Source organism: Salmo trutta, chromosome 30 (genome assembly GCF_901001165.1).
Source record: "Salmo trutta chromosome 30, fSalTru1.1, whole genome shotgun sequence".
Lineage (NCBI taxonomy): Eukaryota > Metazoa > Chordata > Actinopteri > Salmoniformes > Salmonidae > Salmo > Salmo trutta.
In genome coordinates this window covers 20,817,935-20,840,004 of record NC_042986.1, presented here as the reverse complement: position 1 = coordinate 20,840,004, position 22,070 = coordinate 20,817,935, and the positions used below count along the sequence as shown (strand labels likewise).

Genomic DNA, 22,070 nt, shown 5'->3' with positions numbered 1-22,070 from the left:
CAATGTCATACTGTATTGTAATCATTTATTGTGAAGACAGTGCAATCAATGGTAAACATTTACCAAGAAAATCTAATAGGTTGACAAAATATTCAGGAGGTTTTTAGTGAAAACTACAAGATACAGATAAGCACTCATAAATCATATAGTTACACTGTACAACAAATAATGACGGTGACAGGTTGACTCCCAAATTCATTTGCGAAAGAGTTGCTAGGTGATGGATGATTTAATTCCCTATGTTCATACTCATACCAGCACACCCTCCCACCCCCCATTCTCCCACCTCTCTATCTTTCCCATTGAAAATACAGATGTTTCACTTCACTTATACTCATCAAGAGTATGGTATTTCAAATTCTAAAGCCAATTAGTACAATTATTTGCAATTTTATTTCTCTTGACTTTATGGATTCAGTTGTCTTTGCTTCAGATTCTAGATTATATGAATATGATAATAATGTGATTGATAAACTTGTATCATGAGTTTCATGCAGAATTCTCTCTTCTTATTTTTGTACACAAAAAAAAGAATCATAAAAAGGTAAATAGGCCAACATTGTATTGATATCTGCTTTTCTTGTCGCTAAGGTAAATGACTGAGGCCATCAAAACCATAATGCCAATGTCACTTTTCTCTTTGCCACACCCCCTCCTTTATGGAATTGATGACATTCCAACAGGCGGAGTTGGTGACGTCCTCATTTGTGAATGAGGCTTTCGCGAGCTCACGGTTTAGTTGAGCAACTGATGAGAGCGTGGAAGGGTCCCAACCAAGCCTAGAAATAAGAAGAAAACATTCTCAAATGGATTCCCGTGGAATTAAGCGCTTGTTGTTTTCCTATGTATTAATTAACGGTATATTTATTACACTGCAAACTAAAGAAGGTAAGCGAAAGTCTTGACTACTTTTCAAACTTTGGCAACTATTTGAAATCAAAATGTTCCTGTTGCAAGAAGTATATCCTACTCTGTTCAGGTTGTGGGACCACGAAGAAGTGGATGTTTAAAGCACAGGGCAAGAACATGGACTATTGATACAATGTCGCAACTTGTAGAAGTTTTTAAGTTTGTTGATTTTTGACCAGAAACTGTTTTTAATGCAACCCCTTATACTTTTTTTTAGATGTTCAAGTTTCGCCCGCATTCGATTCAGTATCTATGCTGATCTCTTTATCAAGATGAGGGTGTGTTGAGAGCAGTCTTGCTACATTATAGAGTGCCACTACCTGTTGGAATTTTGAACTTTTATATTGTCTCTAGATCAATAAGATATTGTGAACATATTAAATATAACAATATAAAATGAATAATTATCTGCATGGTTGGGCTGAATATTCATGCCTGGTACCACTTATTGCGCAGAAAAGTTGAATGATGGGAAAGTTAGGATATTCCATCTCAAGTTAATGATTACACCCTAAGCTTCCTTTTTAATTGTGAAAGTCACTAACATAGGCCTATGTTTGAGCCTCACTTGAGGAAGTGTAGGGGATTTAGACAATTACTATTCTTGGGGTAAGATATTAGAGTTCAAATGATAATTTGCTTCTTTCTATTAGGTATTAACTTCAAAATGTACATGTCCCAGCTTTCTGTGGTAAGTAAATCACATTTTAGTAGGTTAAGACCTGTTTGATTTAATTTGACTTTTCCCCTCTGCAGAGGTGCTGTTGGATATGAGGGCATCAGGGAGTGAGCTAGGCTGGCTGACCTGGCCCTATGAACAAGGATCCAAGCAAGGGGTCAGTATCCATCTATTCTTTCCATTGCCCTGTCTCTGTACTCTTCTCTTTGGGGTAGTATGGAGAGGGTAGAACATAGTATGCCATGTCTGACTTTCTTACCTTCACACAACTTTAACAACTCTTATTTGCCAGTATCTACTTTTCTGGGTGCTATAACTTGGTGCTCATGCATAAACATTACTAAAAGTGTAACGTTCAAGTTGAATATGTGAAAGGGCCACATTATTCTAGTGGGGGAAGGATTTCAGATGGCAGCATGTCAGGACTATTCCAAGGGAGAAAATGGTAGCTATAGCAAGTGTGGTAGAGAATACTTGTGGTTTTAAGTCCCTCATTTCAGAATTGTATGTAAGGGTGCAATTGACCTAAAGTTTGGAGCATATAGTGTTTTTTGGGAAATGTAGATGTAGTGAGTTAAATTGGCTATCTTTTTCTCATGGGGAGAAAATGTGTTGTCTTTCGTCACAGTAAAACACAACAGATGATTGTTTTTTGCTATCGTGTGCTTTTGTGTAGTATGTGTGCTTGGGTCCAATTTTGTTTAATTTACATTTGAGTGGTCATTCACATTTGACTCTCCCTTGTTCAGTAGTGTTATGGAGGCGCTCTCTCTCCTGTTGCATGCCCCAGTTCATGTGATGCCACACAGTCAGCCAACAAAGCACATTCCTTTAATTAATAGCAGTGGTAACATGCAGAGAGAACCCCGCTGTGGACACATGTATTTCAGCAGTCACTATTAAGCTGAACGTTGAAGACTTCTCACTAAAATGTCTAACTTCTGTGGCAGCAAGAGTTGGATACATGGATCAACATATGTTGCATAAGATGTTGACAGACATTGTTGACAGACCTCAGTGTTATTTCAATGGCATTGTCAAAATCAGCTGGCTTCAATCCTTTGCTAAGGCCTCGTCTTTTCTCGCCACTCTTATGTCTTAATATGTTCCTTTGGGGTCTCCCTCACTCTCTCTCACGCTTTCCCTTTGTCTCCTGTGTTCAAATTACAGGAGGGCCGGGGGTCTGGGAACTCGTATAACACATTAAGGCACACCATTAGCATTTAAGATGTCAACATGGGCAGTTGGGCACCCCTCATAAACATTGAACATTTTAACTTTGTTCCAGCCCACTATTAGTCATGTATCCCCAGAGTCAGTATGTGACTGGAGTCCTGATGGTCTGTCTGTGTGTTTCAGTGGGAGGTGGTCCAGAGGAGTCTGAATGGCTCCCAGTTGTACACCTACACTGTGTGTAATGTGGGCGAGCATGAGCAGGACAACTGGCTGCGCACCACCTTCATCCAGCGCCGCCCATCGGCCTCTCGCGTCTTCGTGGAGCTGCAGTTCATTGTGCGTGACTGCAACTCATTCGACGGCTCGTCGCTCACCTGCAAGGAGACCTTCAACCTGTTCTCCTCTGAGTCGGACGCCGACATCGGCACCAGCTTCCGCAAGGGCCAGTTCAAGAAGGTGGCCACCATCGCGCCGGACGAGATCACCAGCCGCAACGAGCTGCGCATCAACACAGAGACGCGGGTGGTGGAGAGCCTCAGCAGGAAAGGCTTCTACCTGGCCTTCCAGGACATTGGGGCCTGCATGGCGCTGCTCTCTGTCAGGGTCTACTACAAGACCTGCCCGGCCACCGTCAAGAGCCTGGCAGCCTTCCCTGAGACAGTGGCGGGTGGGGGGGTGAACCAGGCCCTGAGGGAAGTGGCGGGGGCCTGTGCGAAGAATGCGGTGAGTGAGGAGTCGCCCCGCATCTACTGCACGATGGACGGAGAGTGGGTGGTGCCTGTTGGACAGTGCCAATGCATGCCCGGCTACGAGGCCGTCAACGACACATGTCGAGGTAAGGTATAATGTTCCTGTGTTCTCTTGGCTCACTGACAGCTGGGCATTCTGAGAGCTGGCCTCTATCCCCTCTAGCATCATGGACTCTAATGCTGTGTTTGCCCGTGCGTGCGTGTGTGAGCTGACGTGAGTCTACATAGAGATATTTAACAGAAGGTTTTTACCATTTGTGTTGGTTATAAAATATGCATGTCACTACATTATCCCTGACCTTGAACCCAAACTACAATGTAGAAACATTGTAACAAAATTCAGCTACTCGTAGGCCATGCATGTGATGTGATATCAAATGTATCAAGATAAAAGTACTTTTTATTATACTTTTAAGTCAGACATTTTCCTCTTAACTGAAACGTGTTTGTGAGGTGCCCAGTTTTGGGAGTAGCCATGCTTATCAGGACCCTCGTAAGCTAGTTTCCTACTAATTTGTCATTCATTCTCTTTTCTAAGATACTCATAGGTAGTCTTACCGTCACTCAACCCCTGGGCTTTGTAGTTACATTGCAACCATGTTGGATTCAAGTCCTCATCAGAGGCCCTCTAGTCTACATTCTTCTGAGTCCTGACAAAATGACAGATGTTGATCAAAGATGGGAGGTTCACAAGGCAAACTCGGAGACTATACTGGTGATGAATTTACTTCTTCTAGGTGGCAGGGGAGGAGGATGGGAAACAACCCCCTCTGGTTGTCTCTGACTTTGATGGTTACATGCATCAGAGAAATATGCATTCCTTAAGCCATTGGGCATGCTCTCTCTCTCTCTGTCCTTCACTCTCTCCTTCACATTCCACTTTTCACTCTCTCTCTCTCTGCTGTGAGAGACGAGGTTTCAACATTTGAGGGTTTTGTGAGGTACTGCAGCAGGGTGTGTGAGAGAGTGTTGGCATGCTCAGGCCTGTTGGGAGCTGTTCTGTGATGGAGCGCCACAAAACTATCATCACCTGAACACTAGGCATGTTACTACACCACTGATTTTGGAACACACACACACACGCGTTTTCTCATCTTCCCCTCCATTGGTATGGACATTTCCTGTCATTTTATTTCTGTCAGGGCATCGTTTTAGATGAAAGGATAGTGGGGTGGGTGAGTGAGAAACACTCGCACACAGAGACTGAGAAAAGTTGTGATAAAAAGGTGAGGAATGGAATGTAACGGTAGAACAGTGAGGTGCAGTGTTGAGCTGAAGGCACTGGCTCCCCTTGTCCTCCCCTTCTTCTCCACTGCATTCCTCTTCCATTTTCTGAAGAACCTCCCAGATTACTGCAGGTCTGAGGAATTCCTTAGGGAGGACTCCTGCAATGCATCCCAAATGGCACCTTATCTAATATAGTGCACTACTTTTGATTACAGCCCTATACATGGGGAATAGAATGCCATTTGGAGTGTACTCCATCTTACAGGACAATGAATTGAAGTGTTGGATTGAGAAAGGGAGTGGATAGAGTCAGATGGATATATTCATTCCATGGGAGGTTGAATACAGACAGCTGCAGTGTAAATTGAATGAGCTTGGCATTTTGAGTTGAAAAAACATGGATACAACCATGCATGCTGTACACGCACACATACAAATACGCAAGCATGCCTACGTATGTATGCATGCATACACACACACACACGCGCATGCACGTACCCCCCCCTTTTCCCCCATGCTGTGTGTTCCAGTTGACTCACTGTTGACATTGACACACTTTTCCTCCTTTAAAAAGAACGCCCTTCCTTACACAATCTGCACAAAAGTGCACATACCTTGTGTTACCACAGAAAGATAAACATTTGGCCCAGCTGCTCCTTGGATTGTGTTGAGCTGTCCATGCCCACACCCTGTCACCCACAGTAAGGCCGTGTGCACACTCATCCCGGAGCTGGGCAAATATGACTTAGGACCAACTATATGCGTTCCAAATTGCACCCTATGGTCAAAAGTAGAGCATTATATTGTGAATTGGGATGCACACTCAGTTTCCAAATGCTCGTGTTTACACACAGTCAATGTTGGGCTCTTTTTTTTAGAATACTTTCTGTTGGAAAAATCCTGATAGAACCAGTAAATGAGTTCTGGTAAGGTTATTTTCTCCCAAAGGAGGAGTTCCCTTTTCCAGTAATCTAGGCCTAGCTTTCCTCCCCCTAAAGTGATGTCAAGTTAAACTGTCGGTGACACTGAAGCTGAATGACTGTGCCTTCCATGTGGTGAGTGATTTGTGTGGGTAGTAAATTACTTGGGTGTGTGTTTTATGTGCAGTAACTACTGGTACTGCCTGCATCTTTGTCTTCCTGATAAGATAAGAGTATCTTAAATAAGACGTCTCAGTCATTCTTATTCCCTTGTCTGTTCCTACTAGCACTGACTTTGCTGATAACTTCTTTATTGAGGAAAAATGTACTTACTGTGATATGTGGTAGTCTCACCTTGCCATCTTAAGATGAATGCTCCTTCTGTTGTTTTTTCTTTCTTCCCCCTCATTCATTCTCTCTCTCTACATATGTTGTTGCTCCCAGGCTCTACCCCCCCTCTTTTCGCATCTCCATTTTCAAACTCTCCTGTGAGTTTATGATCATAAGCAACATCATTACTGAGTTTTTATTATAACCAGCTACAAGATGACCACATTCCTTCTTGTTTTTCTATTGCTCTCTGAATGATGGTTTTATTATGGTTGGCCAGTGTGCAGGTCCTGAATGTGACACTATTTGAATCGCAACATCCCGTTTCACACGACCCATATGTGACTGACTATTTAGACTTTGCTCTGTTCTGTGTATGCTAGTAAACAAATACGTTTTTTTGCTTATTTGACAACTGTCTCTTAAAACGATAAACAGACCCTAAATTTGAACAGTATTCCTTATATGTATCCCACAGTTTTGGTTGGATACACTTACATGCAGCAAAAACTGTTGCCATTCTTCACATATTGACCAAGAAACATAAACCTATAATCCTGATAAAATGTGAACTGAAATATTTTAATGTTTTGAATATGTTTATTGGGATTACAGCCTTGACATATGACACAGACGATTCAGTGAATACGTGACAAAACGAGAGGATTCACCCCAGGTTACTCCCCGGAGCGTCATTATGAAGAAGACCAGCACAATTGTTATTTTGGTGCAACATAATATCAGCAGTGCAGACTCTGTTGCTGGAACCAAGGAAGGAAACCTCTCTGGGAACCTCTCTGAGACTGGTTTGTTGTGGCATTTCGTTCCTGATCAGATGGGGTGCATACGCCTACAATGTTACATACACTTTATGTCCCTCCTTGCGATCCATAGCTTAAGTCATCATTATGGATACTGTGGATTTACTAGATTTACTTGGCCTATGATCACATTGTGTTCATAGTCCAAGAAATCATTAAGGATCTTCTTATCAGACTAGTTTTGCACTTTCAGCATGCTCATATCAAAGCGCCTTTCTTTCTTACCCTTTGGAAATGGGGAATGGGGAGGTTTCGGGAGATTGGCTGTGATTACTTTTAATGTGATTCTGTGATCTTGTGCCAAGTTGATGTTGACCTCTCACATGGAGGTTCAGAGCGTGGGCTAGAAAATGGAGGGACTGAGTAAATTGCCTCTCGACAGTGTCGTGCACTATCATGTTGAATTTTGTGCCCATTATAATTCAATGAATTCTATAAGAGATGACAGGAAACTGAGTAGTGGCCAATATTTATCTAAATTGTGCATTTCAAAATGTTTTACTGATTTTTGAATTGATGGAGCAAGTTTAGCCTTTTGCTTTAGAATTCATTCAATAGGCCTGTATGTTGTGGTTGCAATGTCGTATGTCAAATCCTATTGCTTTTCTGATCCAGATGTACAGTTCATAAGTAAATAAGGGTTATGGTTAGAAAATCGTAGGAAGCACTTAATATGGCATAATAGCATTGGCTAGTCATGAGGATGCGCAAAGCTGGCTCTTCTCTGGGCATATGTAGGCCAAAGAGAATCCTACTTTCTGGTATGGCTGACAGTGCAACAGCAGAGTAACTTTAACAAAACACAGAGCAATACACTTTTGGTGTCTCAGTGTTCTCATTCAAAGACATTTGTGCCATTTATTCTAACAGTATCCAGACATACAATTACTCCCAGGTGGCATGTAGCTCCATTTCCCCCTATGTTGGTACTTTGCTGAAAAAGTATTCCGGGGCATGTTTTTGGTGCATATTTCCTCTATGGCATTCCTGTGCAACGTGGTTGGGCCGTGGAGATTTGTGTATTGTGCTGCCGGTGTGTGAGCTCAGCTCTTTCCGTCCCCCCACCGGACAGGACGGGCTCCAACGGAAACCGGACGCCACCTAATCCTCAACCACTCTCCAACCTGTTGGCTCAGGGCTTTCTATTGTTGCGCTGCAGTCAGTCCCCCCCTTTCACTCCTTTGGTTTTTGCGGCCCACGGATAAGTCATTTTGTTTATTGGTTCATTAATTTGGCCTCTTAACAGGAAGCAGACACGTTGGAATCCAGCTTGCGTGGCCACCTGGATGTGTGGCCTTGACTTTTAGGAAAGGCAAAGGAAGTGTGTCCTAGATGACTGTGGTGGCTGTTGTTGGGCAGGGTAGTCGAAGGCCATGACATGAATAGAAAGGAAAGAAGAATATTATTTAATCAGACCATGACATCTGTTTTGTGTTAGACCTCTTTGTTGGTTTGTGTGACGGTTGTTTTAATGCACGCATTGCTGCTTTCTCACTGTTTGTACCCCTCTCTCATTCCCATTAGCACTCCTCTCACTTCCCCTGTTCTCTGTGAACAGCACGAGGGAAGAGGAGTGTGAAGAAAAAGATATTAGGGAATTTATTGTGTTTTGTTGACAACCAGATGAAAGCCTAAGTGGAATTGTAAAACAGATGTAATTCCCTTACAGCTGCTCCATCGGTCACCTTATCCTTTTGACTACTGTCCCCCCCCTCCTCCCCACTCCTCCATCTGTGACCCCATGGCTTCATTTTACCACTACCCCTCCCCCGTCAGATACACACATTGTTCTACTCAACCACCCCCTAATACACCTATGACAAGTTGTCCTGCACATGTAAACATGGCATTAGTGACATCACATGGGAAAATGGGAGCAGAAAATACATTTTAGCAGATGCTCTTTTCCAGAGCAACTTAAATAAGTGCATTCAACCAAGGTATATGAAACTACCACATATTACAAACATTGCAAGTAAAACCTGCTTCAAAATAGCCGATACCTGCAAAATCTGATGGATGCTGATTTTTCCCTAGATATCTACAATTAGTCATGATAATGATCTCAACATTGTTGCTTTTCTGGAGCTTTATTTTTATACCCTTTTTTTGTCTACTCCCCCTCCCTGCGAAACAAGCTGTGGTTTCCCCTTTCTTGCTCCTTCCTTCCCCCTCTCGCTCCTTCCTTCCCCCTCTCGCTCCTTCCCTCACGTCTCTCCTGTGTTTGTTTTAGTAGGCCATCAACTCCCTGTAGTCGAGGACAATTTTACTACTACCCTGGGGCAGACATGACCCCCCCTCTGCTTTAAAACCAAAAGAGCCCAGGACTTGACTTAGGCTTTTTGTTTTGCTCCTCTCCTCTAGCGCACCCCCACTTTATTCAAGGGCTTGAGGGCTTTCTGTTGTCCGGCCGCTGTGTACCCATTCATCCATCCATTCGTCTGTGCATTTATCACTGTCTCCATCTCATCCATCTTAACTCCGGCTGACAAACCAGCCCACTCAACTCCCAGAATCCACCAGGACCCGCCAGTCACACACTATAAACAAACGCACAGGCTCTTTAGGCCCAGGGCCTCTCATGTCAAACAGGGCCAACATCCCAGGGGATCCCAAAGGGCAAAAAAAAGGAGGCATTCTCACTTAGGTTTCTCAGCTGTCTGACTCTTAAAGAGGTTGACAGACTTTTATTTACTTGAGAAATGCACCGGGTTTTCCTCAAGAGTCTTACTCTCTGTTCTGTTCTTTGTCAGCAACATTTCAGCTCTCTCCCCTAATTTTTCCCTGGACTCAATCTGTGGCCTTCTTCCCTCGCATACTTTGATTGGCTGCTGGAGGAAGGAAGCTCAGCGTCAGCCTCGCGCTTCCTGCTTCCTGTTGTGTCCAACAGCAAAAGACGAACCACTCTCTCACTTTCAGAGGAACATTCCTTTACCCTTCTTCAGTTCCTATTCCTCCTCAAAAACGAATCAGCTGGTTGTCACCGATACCACTTGATCACATTCTTTGGATTCATTTCCTATGATTGTGTCAGTTTACACGTGCTGACCTTTCTAGAGAAAGGCAGTAAAGGAAATGGGCATGAACTATATGGTCTCCAGGCTAGAGGTCTTCACGGGTCCAAAAAGTTGCCTTTCCCACCCGACCTGATATGCATAAATATATATATTTTTAAACTGAGACACGTTCCCGAAATGGACCCGAGTACAGTCAGACCCGTGGGAAACACTGGGAAATGTTCCCAAATAGACTCGTGCTAGTTTCAGCTCTCTCCCCTAATTTTTCCCTGGACTCAATCTGTGGCCTTCTTCCCTCGCATACTTTGATTGGCTGCTGGAGGAAGGAAGCTCTGAGAGAGCTCAGAGAGCTCTGAGAGTAGAAAGAAACCTGGGCGCTGCCAGCACCATCAATAAACAAGCGGCATTGGCCAAATGATCCACAGTTGCGTGTTCTTAAACTGCCTATATATAACAAATTACAAAAACGATTCGATGTGTAGCATATTAAAAACATTATAGCCGATTTATTTATTTATTTATTTATTTTTATTTTTTTACTTATTAAACTGTTTCCTCGCGTTTCAGCTGTCAGAGATTTGAGCGCTAAATGCATCAGGCCATTGCAATCATATAGGCCTAGGTGTCCACTGTATGATATTAATATTTAAATATTAATGGAGAAGAGCTTAGGCCTAGCCCTAGAGACCGAGAGAAAGAAAGAGATATGCCAGCGCCATGTTCCCGATCGACATGGATTTTTAAAATATTTGTCAGATAGGCTACTACTCCTATACAGATATTGACGTCCGGAAGGAGGCTAATTTGTTAATTTTCTATCCGAATATGATTCATAAAGACAAGCCTTATATTGTTCGATTAAAGGAGTAACTCTGGTAGGCCTAAAACATTCTTCCTCACCTCAAGTTCAACTGTGGGAGTCCGATGGAGTGCCGGTGCTCACTGCATTCATAGGCCTGCAGTAGCTATATCAGACAAAAGTTTCTTGACTTTATTAGGGTAATTTCAAAAGAAAGTAAAGTAATTGTTTATAGGGAAAATACGAAGAGGTTATTATATTGCAGCATTAAATTAAGTTTTGCATCTTGCCCTCTTTGGTTTTTCCTTTTCATGGTTTGAGTGAAGGTAGCATAGTAGGCCTACCGGTATTTATATTATTGCAGCAAACACCTTTACAGCTGCAACTTAATTTGGCTAACGAAAATGTCTAAACAGAATGAAACCTTTGATTTGAACAGGCTAGCCTATATTGCAACTATTACCAACAAATGTCCTACCCAACAAATAACATCAATAGGCTAATGCTATTTATTTTACAACAGACCAACTTTTAACCTTAACAAAATTAAGCTCTGTCTAATTGTTTTGTTTAACAAATGTCTTAACAAAATGAAACAAAGCACTTTTTACATGGGCTATTTAAAGAACTGGTTTAAATTATTTAAATAGGCCAATAATTAGTAATAATAATGACCAAACAATTGATAATAAATACAGAAATATATAAATTAAAGGTAACGTTCTCATCTTTGTCCACTAAAACTTGTCCCCAAGGACATTCCTCTTGTCGGCTTCTTTTCACAATACAGTTTTTCCTCTAACTTTTTTTGTTTTATTTCAAAGAAAAAGTCTCCCATCTTCAACAGTAGTCTGGGCCAAGGCTCCTTTCACTCGCTCTCCTCAGCAGCAGGCACGTGATGTGAGCAGCCAGAACCAGTTTCAGCTGGACATAAGCTATACATTTTATTGAGTTGCAGTTGGCTGAGATGGAGAACAAGCTTGCACAGTTCTCATCACACAGACACTAACGGTCCAATCGCATCCAGCCGGTAAATCAAATTAAGCATTTCTCGAACAGCAGCACACAATTTTTCAGCATCAGCACACAGGCCTAGTAACGTAGCACATCCGTTGGTGGGAACCTACTCCTCTCCCATTCACCCGGCTTGGGGAGAAAGGGGTGCTAATTGCACATCCAGAGACCAGTGGCTATTATATCAGACCTGAGCCAGATCCAAGACAAACGTCAGAATTTAGTACCCGTCCCACTCGGGTCCCGGGTCGGATCTCGGAATTTTGGGTCAGTTGAAACCGTGAAGACCTCTATTCTAGGCCCATGGGCCTCCCGTTGGGTGGTGTATTCTGGACTGCTTGTTGATTACAGAGTCTGCCTCTTAGTGTAAGGCCATCTCACCACAGCCCTGACCATACGCATTGCAGCCACTTTTTTTTTTTTCTGCCGCTGCTGTGCAAAAAGAGCATATTCTCCTCTATTCAGTTGCCATGTGGCATTTCTACTATTTGCAACAAGTGTTTTTTTTTTCTTCCCCTCTCCGGAGTTTAATGGCCTGGCATTCTCCTGCCTGCTGGTTGCTAGTGAAAGGAGATGCTAATGGGTTAGCTGGAAACCTTTGGTGAGGCTGGAAGGGAGTAGCAGAGAGGACAGAGGAATTTGGGGATTATGAGAGGGGAGGCAGAGGCCTATGAATTGGGGTTCGAGACAGCAGCTGTTTTGTTTGCCCACTCAATGCAATTCTCCTCTCACTCCCCCTTTTTCTTCTTAAGTCTCCAGCAGGATTCGATACCCCTGTCTTTCTATCAATCTACTCCCCTTCTGTTTCTCTATCCCTCCATTTCTTTTTTGCCTTCGAGGTGGTGTTAATGAGTAGTCGTGAATGTTCTAGAAACAGCATGCAGAGAAAGAGAGAAGGGTAACATGAAAGAATGAGCAACGTGCAGGCTGCATGCAGGACATCAGTCACAATCCAAATTATTTTCATGCTAGGAATTCTCTCAAACAAAGATTGCACCACGTTTGCTGTAATGTATATCCTTTGTTCACCTCCTATTGCTGACAAATGGCTTGACCGCAACTTGGAGGCCCCAGAGAGACAAAAATCGAATGGAGCAAAGGAAGGGGAATGTCTCAGTCACTTGAGTTAATACCCTCAAAATAAATAAACGCAGGCAGTTTCTTTCAGGCAAGTGTGAGGTTACTTGCAGTTTCCAAGTAAACTTCAGTCAAACTTAGTTGTGGTCAAGACGGCAACTGAACAAAGCTGATATTTTTCTGAGAATAGACATCTGTTTCTTTCTCGACTTGTCCCTCCCTGTGTTGTCTTTTGGATGCACACACTGAAACCATCTGTCATTTATTCTTGACATATTTCACCTTTCTCAGGTCATTCCTCAATTGCCTGTAATCTCTCTTTCATTTTAGCATTCTCTCGCACACACACACACACTCGAACTGTCCTTTTTCTAACACCTTGTTACCTGTTACCTACTTTGCACACAGTTGCTCACATCAAACATATCATCCATCTACATGATATCGTTCATCTATCCATCTGTCTTAAATTAGGGCCTCAGACTCTTCATGTCTGATAAAGCAATGAAGTCAACCTAGGTAAAGAGAGCTGGCTAAGGAAGAGCTGCTATTTAAGATTATTGGGACACAGCCCTGTACCGCAGGACCTGGAAATAGAAGAACCAAAGTAAGGTGTGTATGTGTGTGGTGAAGAGAACAGTAATCCTTCCACTGAAGTCAGATTTCCTCTCCAAGTGTGTGTGATCATGTAAGGGGATATAGCAAGGACATGACCAGCAGCCATTGGAATGTTTTTTTGAGCGTTTAAGGGTGGCCTTCTCATTTTCACTTTCCTCCATGAGACCCTCAGAGATTTCATGCCGTCTTACTCTGATTCCCCTACTGTTGGTGCACAGCTGGAGCCTACCTACAGCTCTCCCACTATATTCTCCCACGTGTGAAATCAGCAGACATCTAATCTAAGTGATACGGTTTCATATCTGCACAGGGGTCTTTTTAAAAGACGGCTGAATTATGCACATAATGGTTCCGCTCAGTTTTTCATTTTCTATCTCTTTCTGCCTTTTCCCACTTGATTCTGTCTTGCTCTCTGTTTTCTCTCCTCGAAGTATTGATGGCTGACATACTGTCCTGGAATGTGGGACGACCAGTTGTATTAGTTTAGAGCGATGGAGAGCGAAGGGGGATGGTTTAAAGGAAGTGTAGGAGTTCAAAGTACACTGAACAAAAATATTAACGAAATAATGTAGTGTTGGTCCCATGTTTCATGAGTTGAAACAAAAGATCCCAGAAATGTTCCATACACACAAAAAGCTTTTCTCTTAAATGTTCTGCACAAATTTGCTTTCCAAGATAATCCATTCACCTGACAGGTGTGGCATATCAAGAAGCTGATTAAACAACATGATCATTACACAATAAAAGGCCATCCTAAAATGTGCAGTTTTGTCACACAACACAATGCCACAGATGTCTCAAGTTTTGATGGAGTGTGCAATTGGCATGCTGACTGCAGGAATGTCCACCAAAGATGTTCCCAGAGAATTTAATGTTCATTTCTCTACCATAAGCCGCCTCCAAGGTCGTTTTAGAGAATTTGGCAGTACGTCCAACTGGCCTCACAACCGCAGACCACGTGTAACCATGCCAGCCCAGGACCTCCACATCCGGCTTCTTCACCTGCGGCATGGTCTGAGACAAGCCACCCGGACAACTGATGAAACTGTGGATTTGCACAAACTATAAGAAACCGTCTCAGGGAAGCTAATTTGCGAGCTCGTCGTCCTCACCAGGGTCTTGACCTGACTGCAGTTTGGTGTCATAACCAACTTCAGTGGGCAAATGCTCACCTTCGATGGCCACTGGCACGCTGGAGAAGCGTGTTCTTCATGGATAAATCACGGTTTCAGCTCTACTGGGCAAATGACAGACAGCGTGTATGGCGTTGTGGGTGGGCGGTTTGCTAATGTCAACGTTGTGAACAGAGTGTCCCATGTTGGCCATTTGGTTATGGTATGGGTAGGCATAAGCTATGGACAACGAGCCAATTGCATTTTATCGATGGCAATTAGAATGCAGAGATACCGTGACGAGATCCCGAGGTCCATTTGTCGTGCCCTTTATCTGCTGCCATCACCTCATGTTTCAGCATGATGATGCACGGCCCCATGGCGCAAGGATCTGTACACAATTCCTGGAAGGTGAAAATGTCTCTGTTCTTCCATGGCCTACATACTCACCAGACATGTCACCCATTTGAGCATGTTTGGGATGCTCTGGATCGATGTGTAGGACAGTGTGTTCCAGTTCCCACCAATATCCAACAAATTCGCACAGCCATTGAAGTGGGACAACATTCCACAGGCCACAATCAACAGCCTGATCAACTCTATGTGAATGTCTCGCTGCATGAGGCAAATGGTGGTCACACCAGATGCCGACTGGTTTTCTGATCCACGTCCCCTACTTCAAAAAAATATATCTGTGACGAACAGATGCATATCTGAATTCCCAGTCATGTGAAATCCATAGATTAGAGCCTAATCTGCACCAAAACTCCTACTCAGATGTAGGAAAACACTGTATTAGTCATCTACGTAACAATGTTGCGTTTGTGTCCCAAATAGCACCCTATTCCCTTAGTGCGCTACTTTTGACCAGGACCCATAGGGCAGTGCATTATATAGGGTGCCATTTGGGTCATACACTGCATGTTTTCCTTGCCATATTTTCATTTGCAGTTTCTCAACTAGTTCCCCTCAGGTCCTCATGAAAGTCTCCCCTATCTGTGTGTTGGGTTTTCAGATTGTCAGCCAGGCTTCTTCAAAGCATTTGTGTCCAACGATGCATGCGAGCTTTGTCCTGTTAACACCAAGCAGCTGAGCTCCGGGGCACTGCTGTGTCTGTGTGCAGAAGACTTCTATCGTGCTCCCGATGACCCAACTACAGGGCCCTGCTCAGGTGAGGACATTTTGGAAAATTACTTTTTAATGCACTGTCAACATTGGTGGATCCTACACTGAAAACAAAGGAGAGATTTACTTTTCATTGTGCTCAGTGCTCTCTTGACCAAAAAATGCCACTAAAAAGATTAGAATGACCGTAAGCAAGAGAAAGTCCCAGAATGCTACAGTTTTTAACATAATGTTAACGACGACATTAATCATACATGAACTAACATCCTTCTATTTTCCTGCTCCCGTTTCCTCAGGCCTGCCCTCAGCACCGCGAGAACTGGTCGCCACGACCACCCAGCTGGCGGCGGGCAAGCTGCAGCTGTCATGGAGTCCGCCGGAGGACACGGGTGGCCGCAGTGACATCAGCTACAGTGTGGAGTGCCGGCGCTGCGAGGGCACCGCGTGCCAGCCATGCGGGGAGAAGGTGCGCCTTGAGCCGGCCAGCTCAGGCCTGATGGACACCAGGGTGGAAGTGAGCGAGCTGGAGCCCCACCTCAACTACACGTTCACCGTGGAGGCCCACAGCGGAGTGTCGCTGTTCGCCAGCCAGGGGGCGCCACGCTCCAACAGGCCCCCATCCACCAGCACATTGACCACTGCCCTGCACTACACAGGTGGGTCACTGTACTTGGGGGTAATATTGGGGGTGGTAGTAGAAACCTTTTATTATGCATCATCTGAAATGTAGTTGTATGGCCTTATACAAGCACGATCACTAAATACTCCATCAAACATAATGCAGTGAAAGCATTTCAAAAGCTCTTGGTTAAACTTGTGAAGGACATTGCACAGTCTCTGAAATTGTTAACATCTCTCCCCCTCCCTCCTCAGACCCTCCCAAGGTGACGTCCATGCGTCTGGACGAGCGGAGCCTCACCAGCCTTTCCCTGTCCTGGGCTGTAGCCCCCCGCAGGCCCATGCCCCAGTCCACCCGCTACAAACTCACTTACCGCAAGAAGGTACAGTAAACCATCCACGCCAAACTAGCTGGTGGAAGTGTTTGCAATGTTCTATTTGCATATGTCTTTTGATACATAATATAACTTAAAAAGGGAATTTTGTGGTAGTGCATGAAGAAAGGGGGGGAAAAGAAAGAAAAAAAAATGATGATAAACACCACAGGGGGAGCAATACCGCATAACAAAACAGTGTACCTTATTATTATGATTCCTTACCAAAAGGCATGTTGGTTCACTGTGTTCTCATCTTTCAATTCCCCACCCCTCCTTCTCCAACTCTACCAGGATGACAATCTGGATGTGACCACGTACACTGTTCTGATTCTGGAGAAGAGCTCTGTGCAGATCAGTGACTTGTCCCCAGGCACAGCCTACCTATTCAGGGTACAGGCCCTGAGCCCCGAGGGCAGCCCTGGAGGATCCAGCATAGAGGATGAATTTGAGACCCTGACTGAAGGTAAGGAAGATGGCCATATATCAGGTTAATAAGGAGAAGGGAGAATGAAGGGATGCTAGAGTATTTGAGATGATTGGGATACAGCCCCATACCTCAGGGCCTTGAAATGGAAGAACCAGTGTGAGATGGTGGACCAAACCTGACGTAATTTAGAATTAAATTAAGATAAATCCACACAACTAAATAAATGGGCAAGGGAATACAGAAATACTGACACGCATTCGTTTTCTATACATATCTACATATATTTATTTTTTGTATACAGTTGAAGTCGGAAGTTTACATACATTTAGGTTGGAGTCATTAAAACTTGTTTTTCAACCACTCCACAAATTTCTTGTTTAACAAACTATAGTTTTGGTAAGTCGGTTAGGACATCTACTTTGTGCGTGACACAAGTAATTTTTCCAACAATTGTTTCCAGATTATTTCACTTATAATTCACTGTATCACAATTCCAGTGGGTCAGAAGTTTACATACATTAAGCTGACTGTGCCTTTAAACAGCTTGGCAAATTCCAGAAAATAATGTCATGGCTTTAGAAGCTTCTGATAGGCTAATTGACATCATTTGAGTCAATTGGAGGTGTACCTGTGGATGTATTACAATGTCTACCTTCAAACTCAGTTCCCCATGCTTGACATCATGGGGAAATCAGCCAAGACCTCAGGGGGAAAAAATGTATACATCCATAAGTCTGATTCATCCTTGGGAGCAATTTCCAAACGCCTGAAGGTACCACATCTGTACAAACAATAGTACGCAAGTATAAACACCATGGGACCACGGAGCCGTCATTCCGCTCAGGAAGGAAGAAGTCACTGCTCAAAAACCGCCATTAAAAAAAGCCAGACTACGGTTTGCAACTGCACATGGGGACAAAGATCATACTTTTTGGAGAAATGTCCTCTAGTCTGATGAAACAAAAATAGATTGGTTTGGCCATAATGACCATCGTTATGTTTGGAGGAAAAAGGGGGAGGCTTGCAAGCCGAAGAACACCATCCCAACCGTGAAGCACGGGGGTGGCAGCATCATGTTGTGGAGGTGCTTTGCTGCAGGAGGGACTGGTGCACTTCGAAATAGATGGCATCATGAGGTAGGAAAATTATGTCTTGAGATGTTGCTATAACATATCCACATCAGTCAGGAAGTTCAGGCTTGGTCACAAATGGGTCTTCCAAATGGACAATGACCCCAAGCATACTTCCAAAGTTGTGGCAAAATGGCTTAAGGACAACAAAGTCAAGGTATTGGAGTGGCCATCACAAAGCCCTGACCTCAATCCTATAGAAAATTTGTGGTGAGAACTGAAAAGGTGTGTGTGCGAGCAAGGAGGCCTACAAACCTGACTCAGTTACACCAGCTCTGTCAGGAGGAATGGGCCAAAATGCACCCAACTTATTGTGGGAAGCTTGTGGAAGGCTACCAGAAACATTTGACCCAAGTTAAACAATTGAAAGGCAATGCTACCAAATACTAATTGATTGTTTGTAAACTTCTGACCCACTGGGAATGTGATGAAAGAAATAGAAGTTGAAATCAATCATTCTCTCTACTATTATTCTGGCATTTCACATTCTTAAAATAAAGTGGTGATCCTAACTGACCTAAGACAGGGAATTTTTACTAGGATTAAATGTCAGGAATTGTGAAAAACTGAGTTTAAATCTATTTGTCTAAGGTGTATGTAAACTTCCGACTTCAACTGTGTATCTAACTATAACGAGTAAAATAGTCATGTTTGTATGTGGCTGCTATGAAAGTGAACTGTGTTTGAGGGAAATCAGTGGTGTATTCATTCTGCCGAAAAATGTTTCTTAAACGGAAGCAAACAAAACAGGCATCAACATACCTGAAATTGTCCAATAGAAACTTTTCGTTTGCAACTGTTGACGGATGGAAATTTTATACATGTGCTTTCCTGAAAACGAATTTCTGTGTTCTATTCATGTCCTGTTCTATAAACCAATTTCTGTGTTCATGCAAGTGGCTGACTGAATGAATCTTCACTATGAGTAGCTGCAATTTGGCAGTACGCCCAGACCTTGTTTTTAGAGCGACGGTTTCAAGGTCTCAGCTTCGAGAGAAGAAGCCTCATGAGGTATTGGTCGGCCACATGAATGAAACGAAATGGTAACAATTAATTAATTATGCTAAATCATGCAAATATACACTGCTCAAAAAAATAAAGGGAACACTAAAATAACACATCCTAGATCTGAATGAAATAATCTTATTAAATACTTTTTTCTTTACATAGTTGAATGTGCTGACAACAAAATCACACAAAAAGAATCAATGGAAATCCAATTTATCAACCCATAGAGGTCTGGATTTGGAGTCGCACTCAAAATTAAAGTGGAAAACCACACTACAGGCTGATCCAACTTTGATGTAATGTCCTTAAAACAAGTCAAAATGAGGCTCAGTAGTGTGTGTGGCCTCCACGTGCCTGTATGACCTGCCTACAATGCCTGGGCATGTTCCTGATGAGGTGGCGGATGGTCTCCTGAGGGATCTCCTCCCAGACCTGGACTAAAGCATCCGCCAACTCCTGGACAGTCTGTGGTGCAATGTGGCGTTGGTGGATGGAGCGAGACATGATGTCCCAGATGTGCTCAATTGGATTCAGGTCTGGGGAACGGGCGGGCCAGACCTAAGCATCAATGCCTTCCTCTTGCAGGAACTGCTGACACTCCAGCCACATGAGGTCTAGCATTGTCTTGCATTAGGAGGAACCCAGGGCCAACCGCACCAGCATATGGTCTCACAAGGGGTCTGAGGATCTCATCTCGGTACCTAAAATGGCAGTCAGGCTACCTCTGGCGAGCACATGGAGGGCTGTGCGGCCCCCCAAAGAAATGCCACCCCACACCATGACTGACCCACCGCCAAACCGATCATGCTGGAGGATGTTGCAGGCAGCAGAACGTTCTCCATGACGTCTCCAGACTCTGTCACATGTGCTCAGTGTGAACCTGCTTCATCTGTGAAGAGCACAGGGCGCCAGTGGCGAATTTGCCAATCTTGGTGTTCTCTGGCAAATGCCAAACGTCCTGCACGGTGTTTGGCTGTAGGTACAACCCCCATCTGTGGACGTCGGGCCCTCATACCACCCTCATGGAGTCTGTTTCTGACCGTTTGAGCCGACACATGCACATTTGTGGCCTGCTGGGGGTCATTTTGCAGGGCTCTGGCAGTGCTCCTCCTCCTCCTCCTTGCACAAAGACGGAGGTAGCGGTCTTGCTGCTGGGTTGTTGCCCTCCTACGGCCTCCTCCACGTCTCCTGATGTACTGGCCTGTCTCCTGGTAGCGCCTCCATGCTCTGGACACTACGCTGACAAACACAGCAAACCTTCTTGCCACAGCTCGCATTGATGTGCCATCCTGGATGAGCTGCACTACCTGAGCCACTTGTGTGGGTTGTAGACTCCGTCTCATGATACCACTCGAGTGAAAGCACCGCCAGCATTCAAAAGTGACCAAAACATCAGCCAGGAAGCATAGGAACTGAGAAGTGGTCTGTGGTCACCATCTGCAGAACCACTCCTTTATTGGGGGTGTCTTGCTAATTGCCTATAATTTCCACCTGTTGTCTATTCCATTTGCACAACAGCATGTGAAATTTATTGTCAATCAGTGTTGCTTCCTAAGTGGACAGTTTGATTTCACAGAAGTGTGATTGACTTGGAGTTACATTGTGTTGTTTAAGTGTTCCCTTTATTTTTTTGAGCAGTGTACCTTGTCTGTGTATAGCCGTATATAAGACAACTGCTGGGACTGCCCAAGCAGAGCTCCTGATTGACATGTGTTCTATGGTGCATTGAGTAGGTTGGTACCTTTCCAGCACGCTGACAAATAAAGAATGATTAAATTAAGAATTTCTACACAGACTAATGATTACACCCTAGATCAGCTAGATGCAGGCAATATTGTGCAAGGTGGTATTGAATGTGTTAATGTCTATCACCTTCATTACTCTAATTTTTCCCTCGACCTGTGCACCTACATTGTAAACGTTCATTAGGTTGGAGCAACCTCATGATGGGTTTTGGGAATATTTGAGTATCATGTAGTAAACTAAAGCTAACAATGTTACATTGAGCTGGGTGAATGGAATATGAATGACAGTCATCCAATATGCTGTAATAGAAATAAAGCCATGCTAAATTTTTATTTGATTTTTCTGCCTCATCTTAAACGGCACTGACCGCCACTGGTACTGTAGGCTGATGCATATGAATCTTGTATCCATTAAATGGGGTAAGGCTGTACATTGCAATATGAATGTCCAATACGCATAATGGACTGACTGGGAAGATGATTTCCCACAGTCAAAGCCCTGCAATATGAGCTACAACGATAATATTTGGTCATCCCCAAAATGTTGCCTTTGAAAGCCTTGCTAGTTGCATCCTTACTCCGGCAACTGTCTGCTGATAGCTGACAACAGGGTGGCAGGTTTTCCTGATGTGCTGCACTAGAGTTCCATAGCCCAGCAGACTCACCTAGAGGAAAGGGGGATGGACACATGTTAGTTTTGTCTGGGAGACTCTTACAGGGAGGAGAGAGCATGAGTACAGTAAATCCAATCCAACCAGTGGCTATGTGTAATATGTCATCACACAGGCAGACTGCCGCAGTGAAGGAGGTTTACATGGTGCATCAGGCATACTATTCGGAGTGTAGCTAGCTTCTCTGAGCTCTGGAGAGATCGCAGGTAGTTGGTCAGAAGGCTCTGGAGGTCCTTTGACCATTCTGTCTCTAGCACCTGGAGAGAGATGGATAGAGGTAGTCAGTGCTAGAAAGAGAGAAAGCCACGACCTCCCACTGGCCCAGGGCCTCCTGCCTAGTATCGTGCAATGTAAAGGAAAACAATATCATGACTTACTGACAGTGCTGCATGTTCCTGCTGGTAGCAAGCCTCAACATGGATGCAGAGGAACTCTGGAGCTCTGTCAGAGTGACCATCGCGTTCTTGGTCACCTCCCTCGATTGCTCAGTTTGGCCGGGCGGCCAGCTCTAGGAAGAGTCT

At 43.9% G+C, this 22,070-nt stretch overlaps 1 protein-coding gene across 1 annotated transcript in view; it reads left to right on the top strand.

The window, feature by feature from the left end:
* Positions 1 to 703: 703 nt before the first annotated feature.
* Positions 704 to 22,070, top strand: part of epha2b (eph receptor A2 b) — a 33,263-nt gene continuing 11,896 nt past the window's right edge. Inside the window, exons 1-7 of the mRNA XM_029723263.1 lie at positions 704 to 888; positions 1,666 to 1,745; positions 2,948 to 3,599; positions 15,464 to 15,619; positions 15,870 to 16,229; positions 16,447 to 16,574; positions 16,860 to 17,031. Of these exons, the coding sequence (XP_029579123.1) occupies positions 807 to 888; positions 1,666 to 1,745; positions 2,948 to 3,599; positions 15,464 to 15,619; positions 15,870 to 16,229; positions 16,447 to 16,574; positions 16,860 to 17,031 (1,630 nt within the window). The 5' untranslated portion in view covers positions 704 to 806. The remainder of the gene's footprint in view (positions 889 to 1,665; positions 1,746 to 2,947; positions 3,600 to 15,463; positions 15,620 to 15,869; positions 16,230 to 16,446; positions 16,575 to 16,859; positions 17,032 to 22,070) is intronic.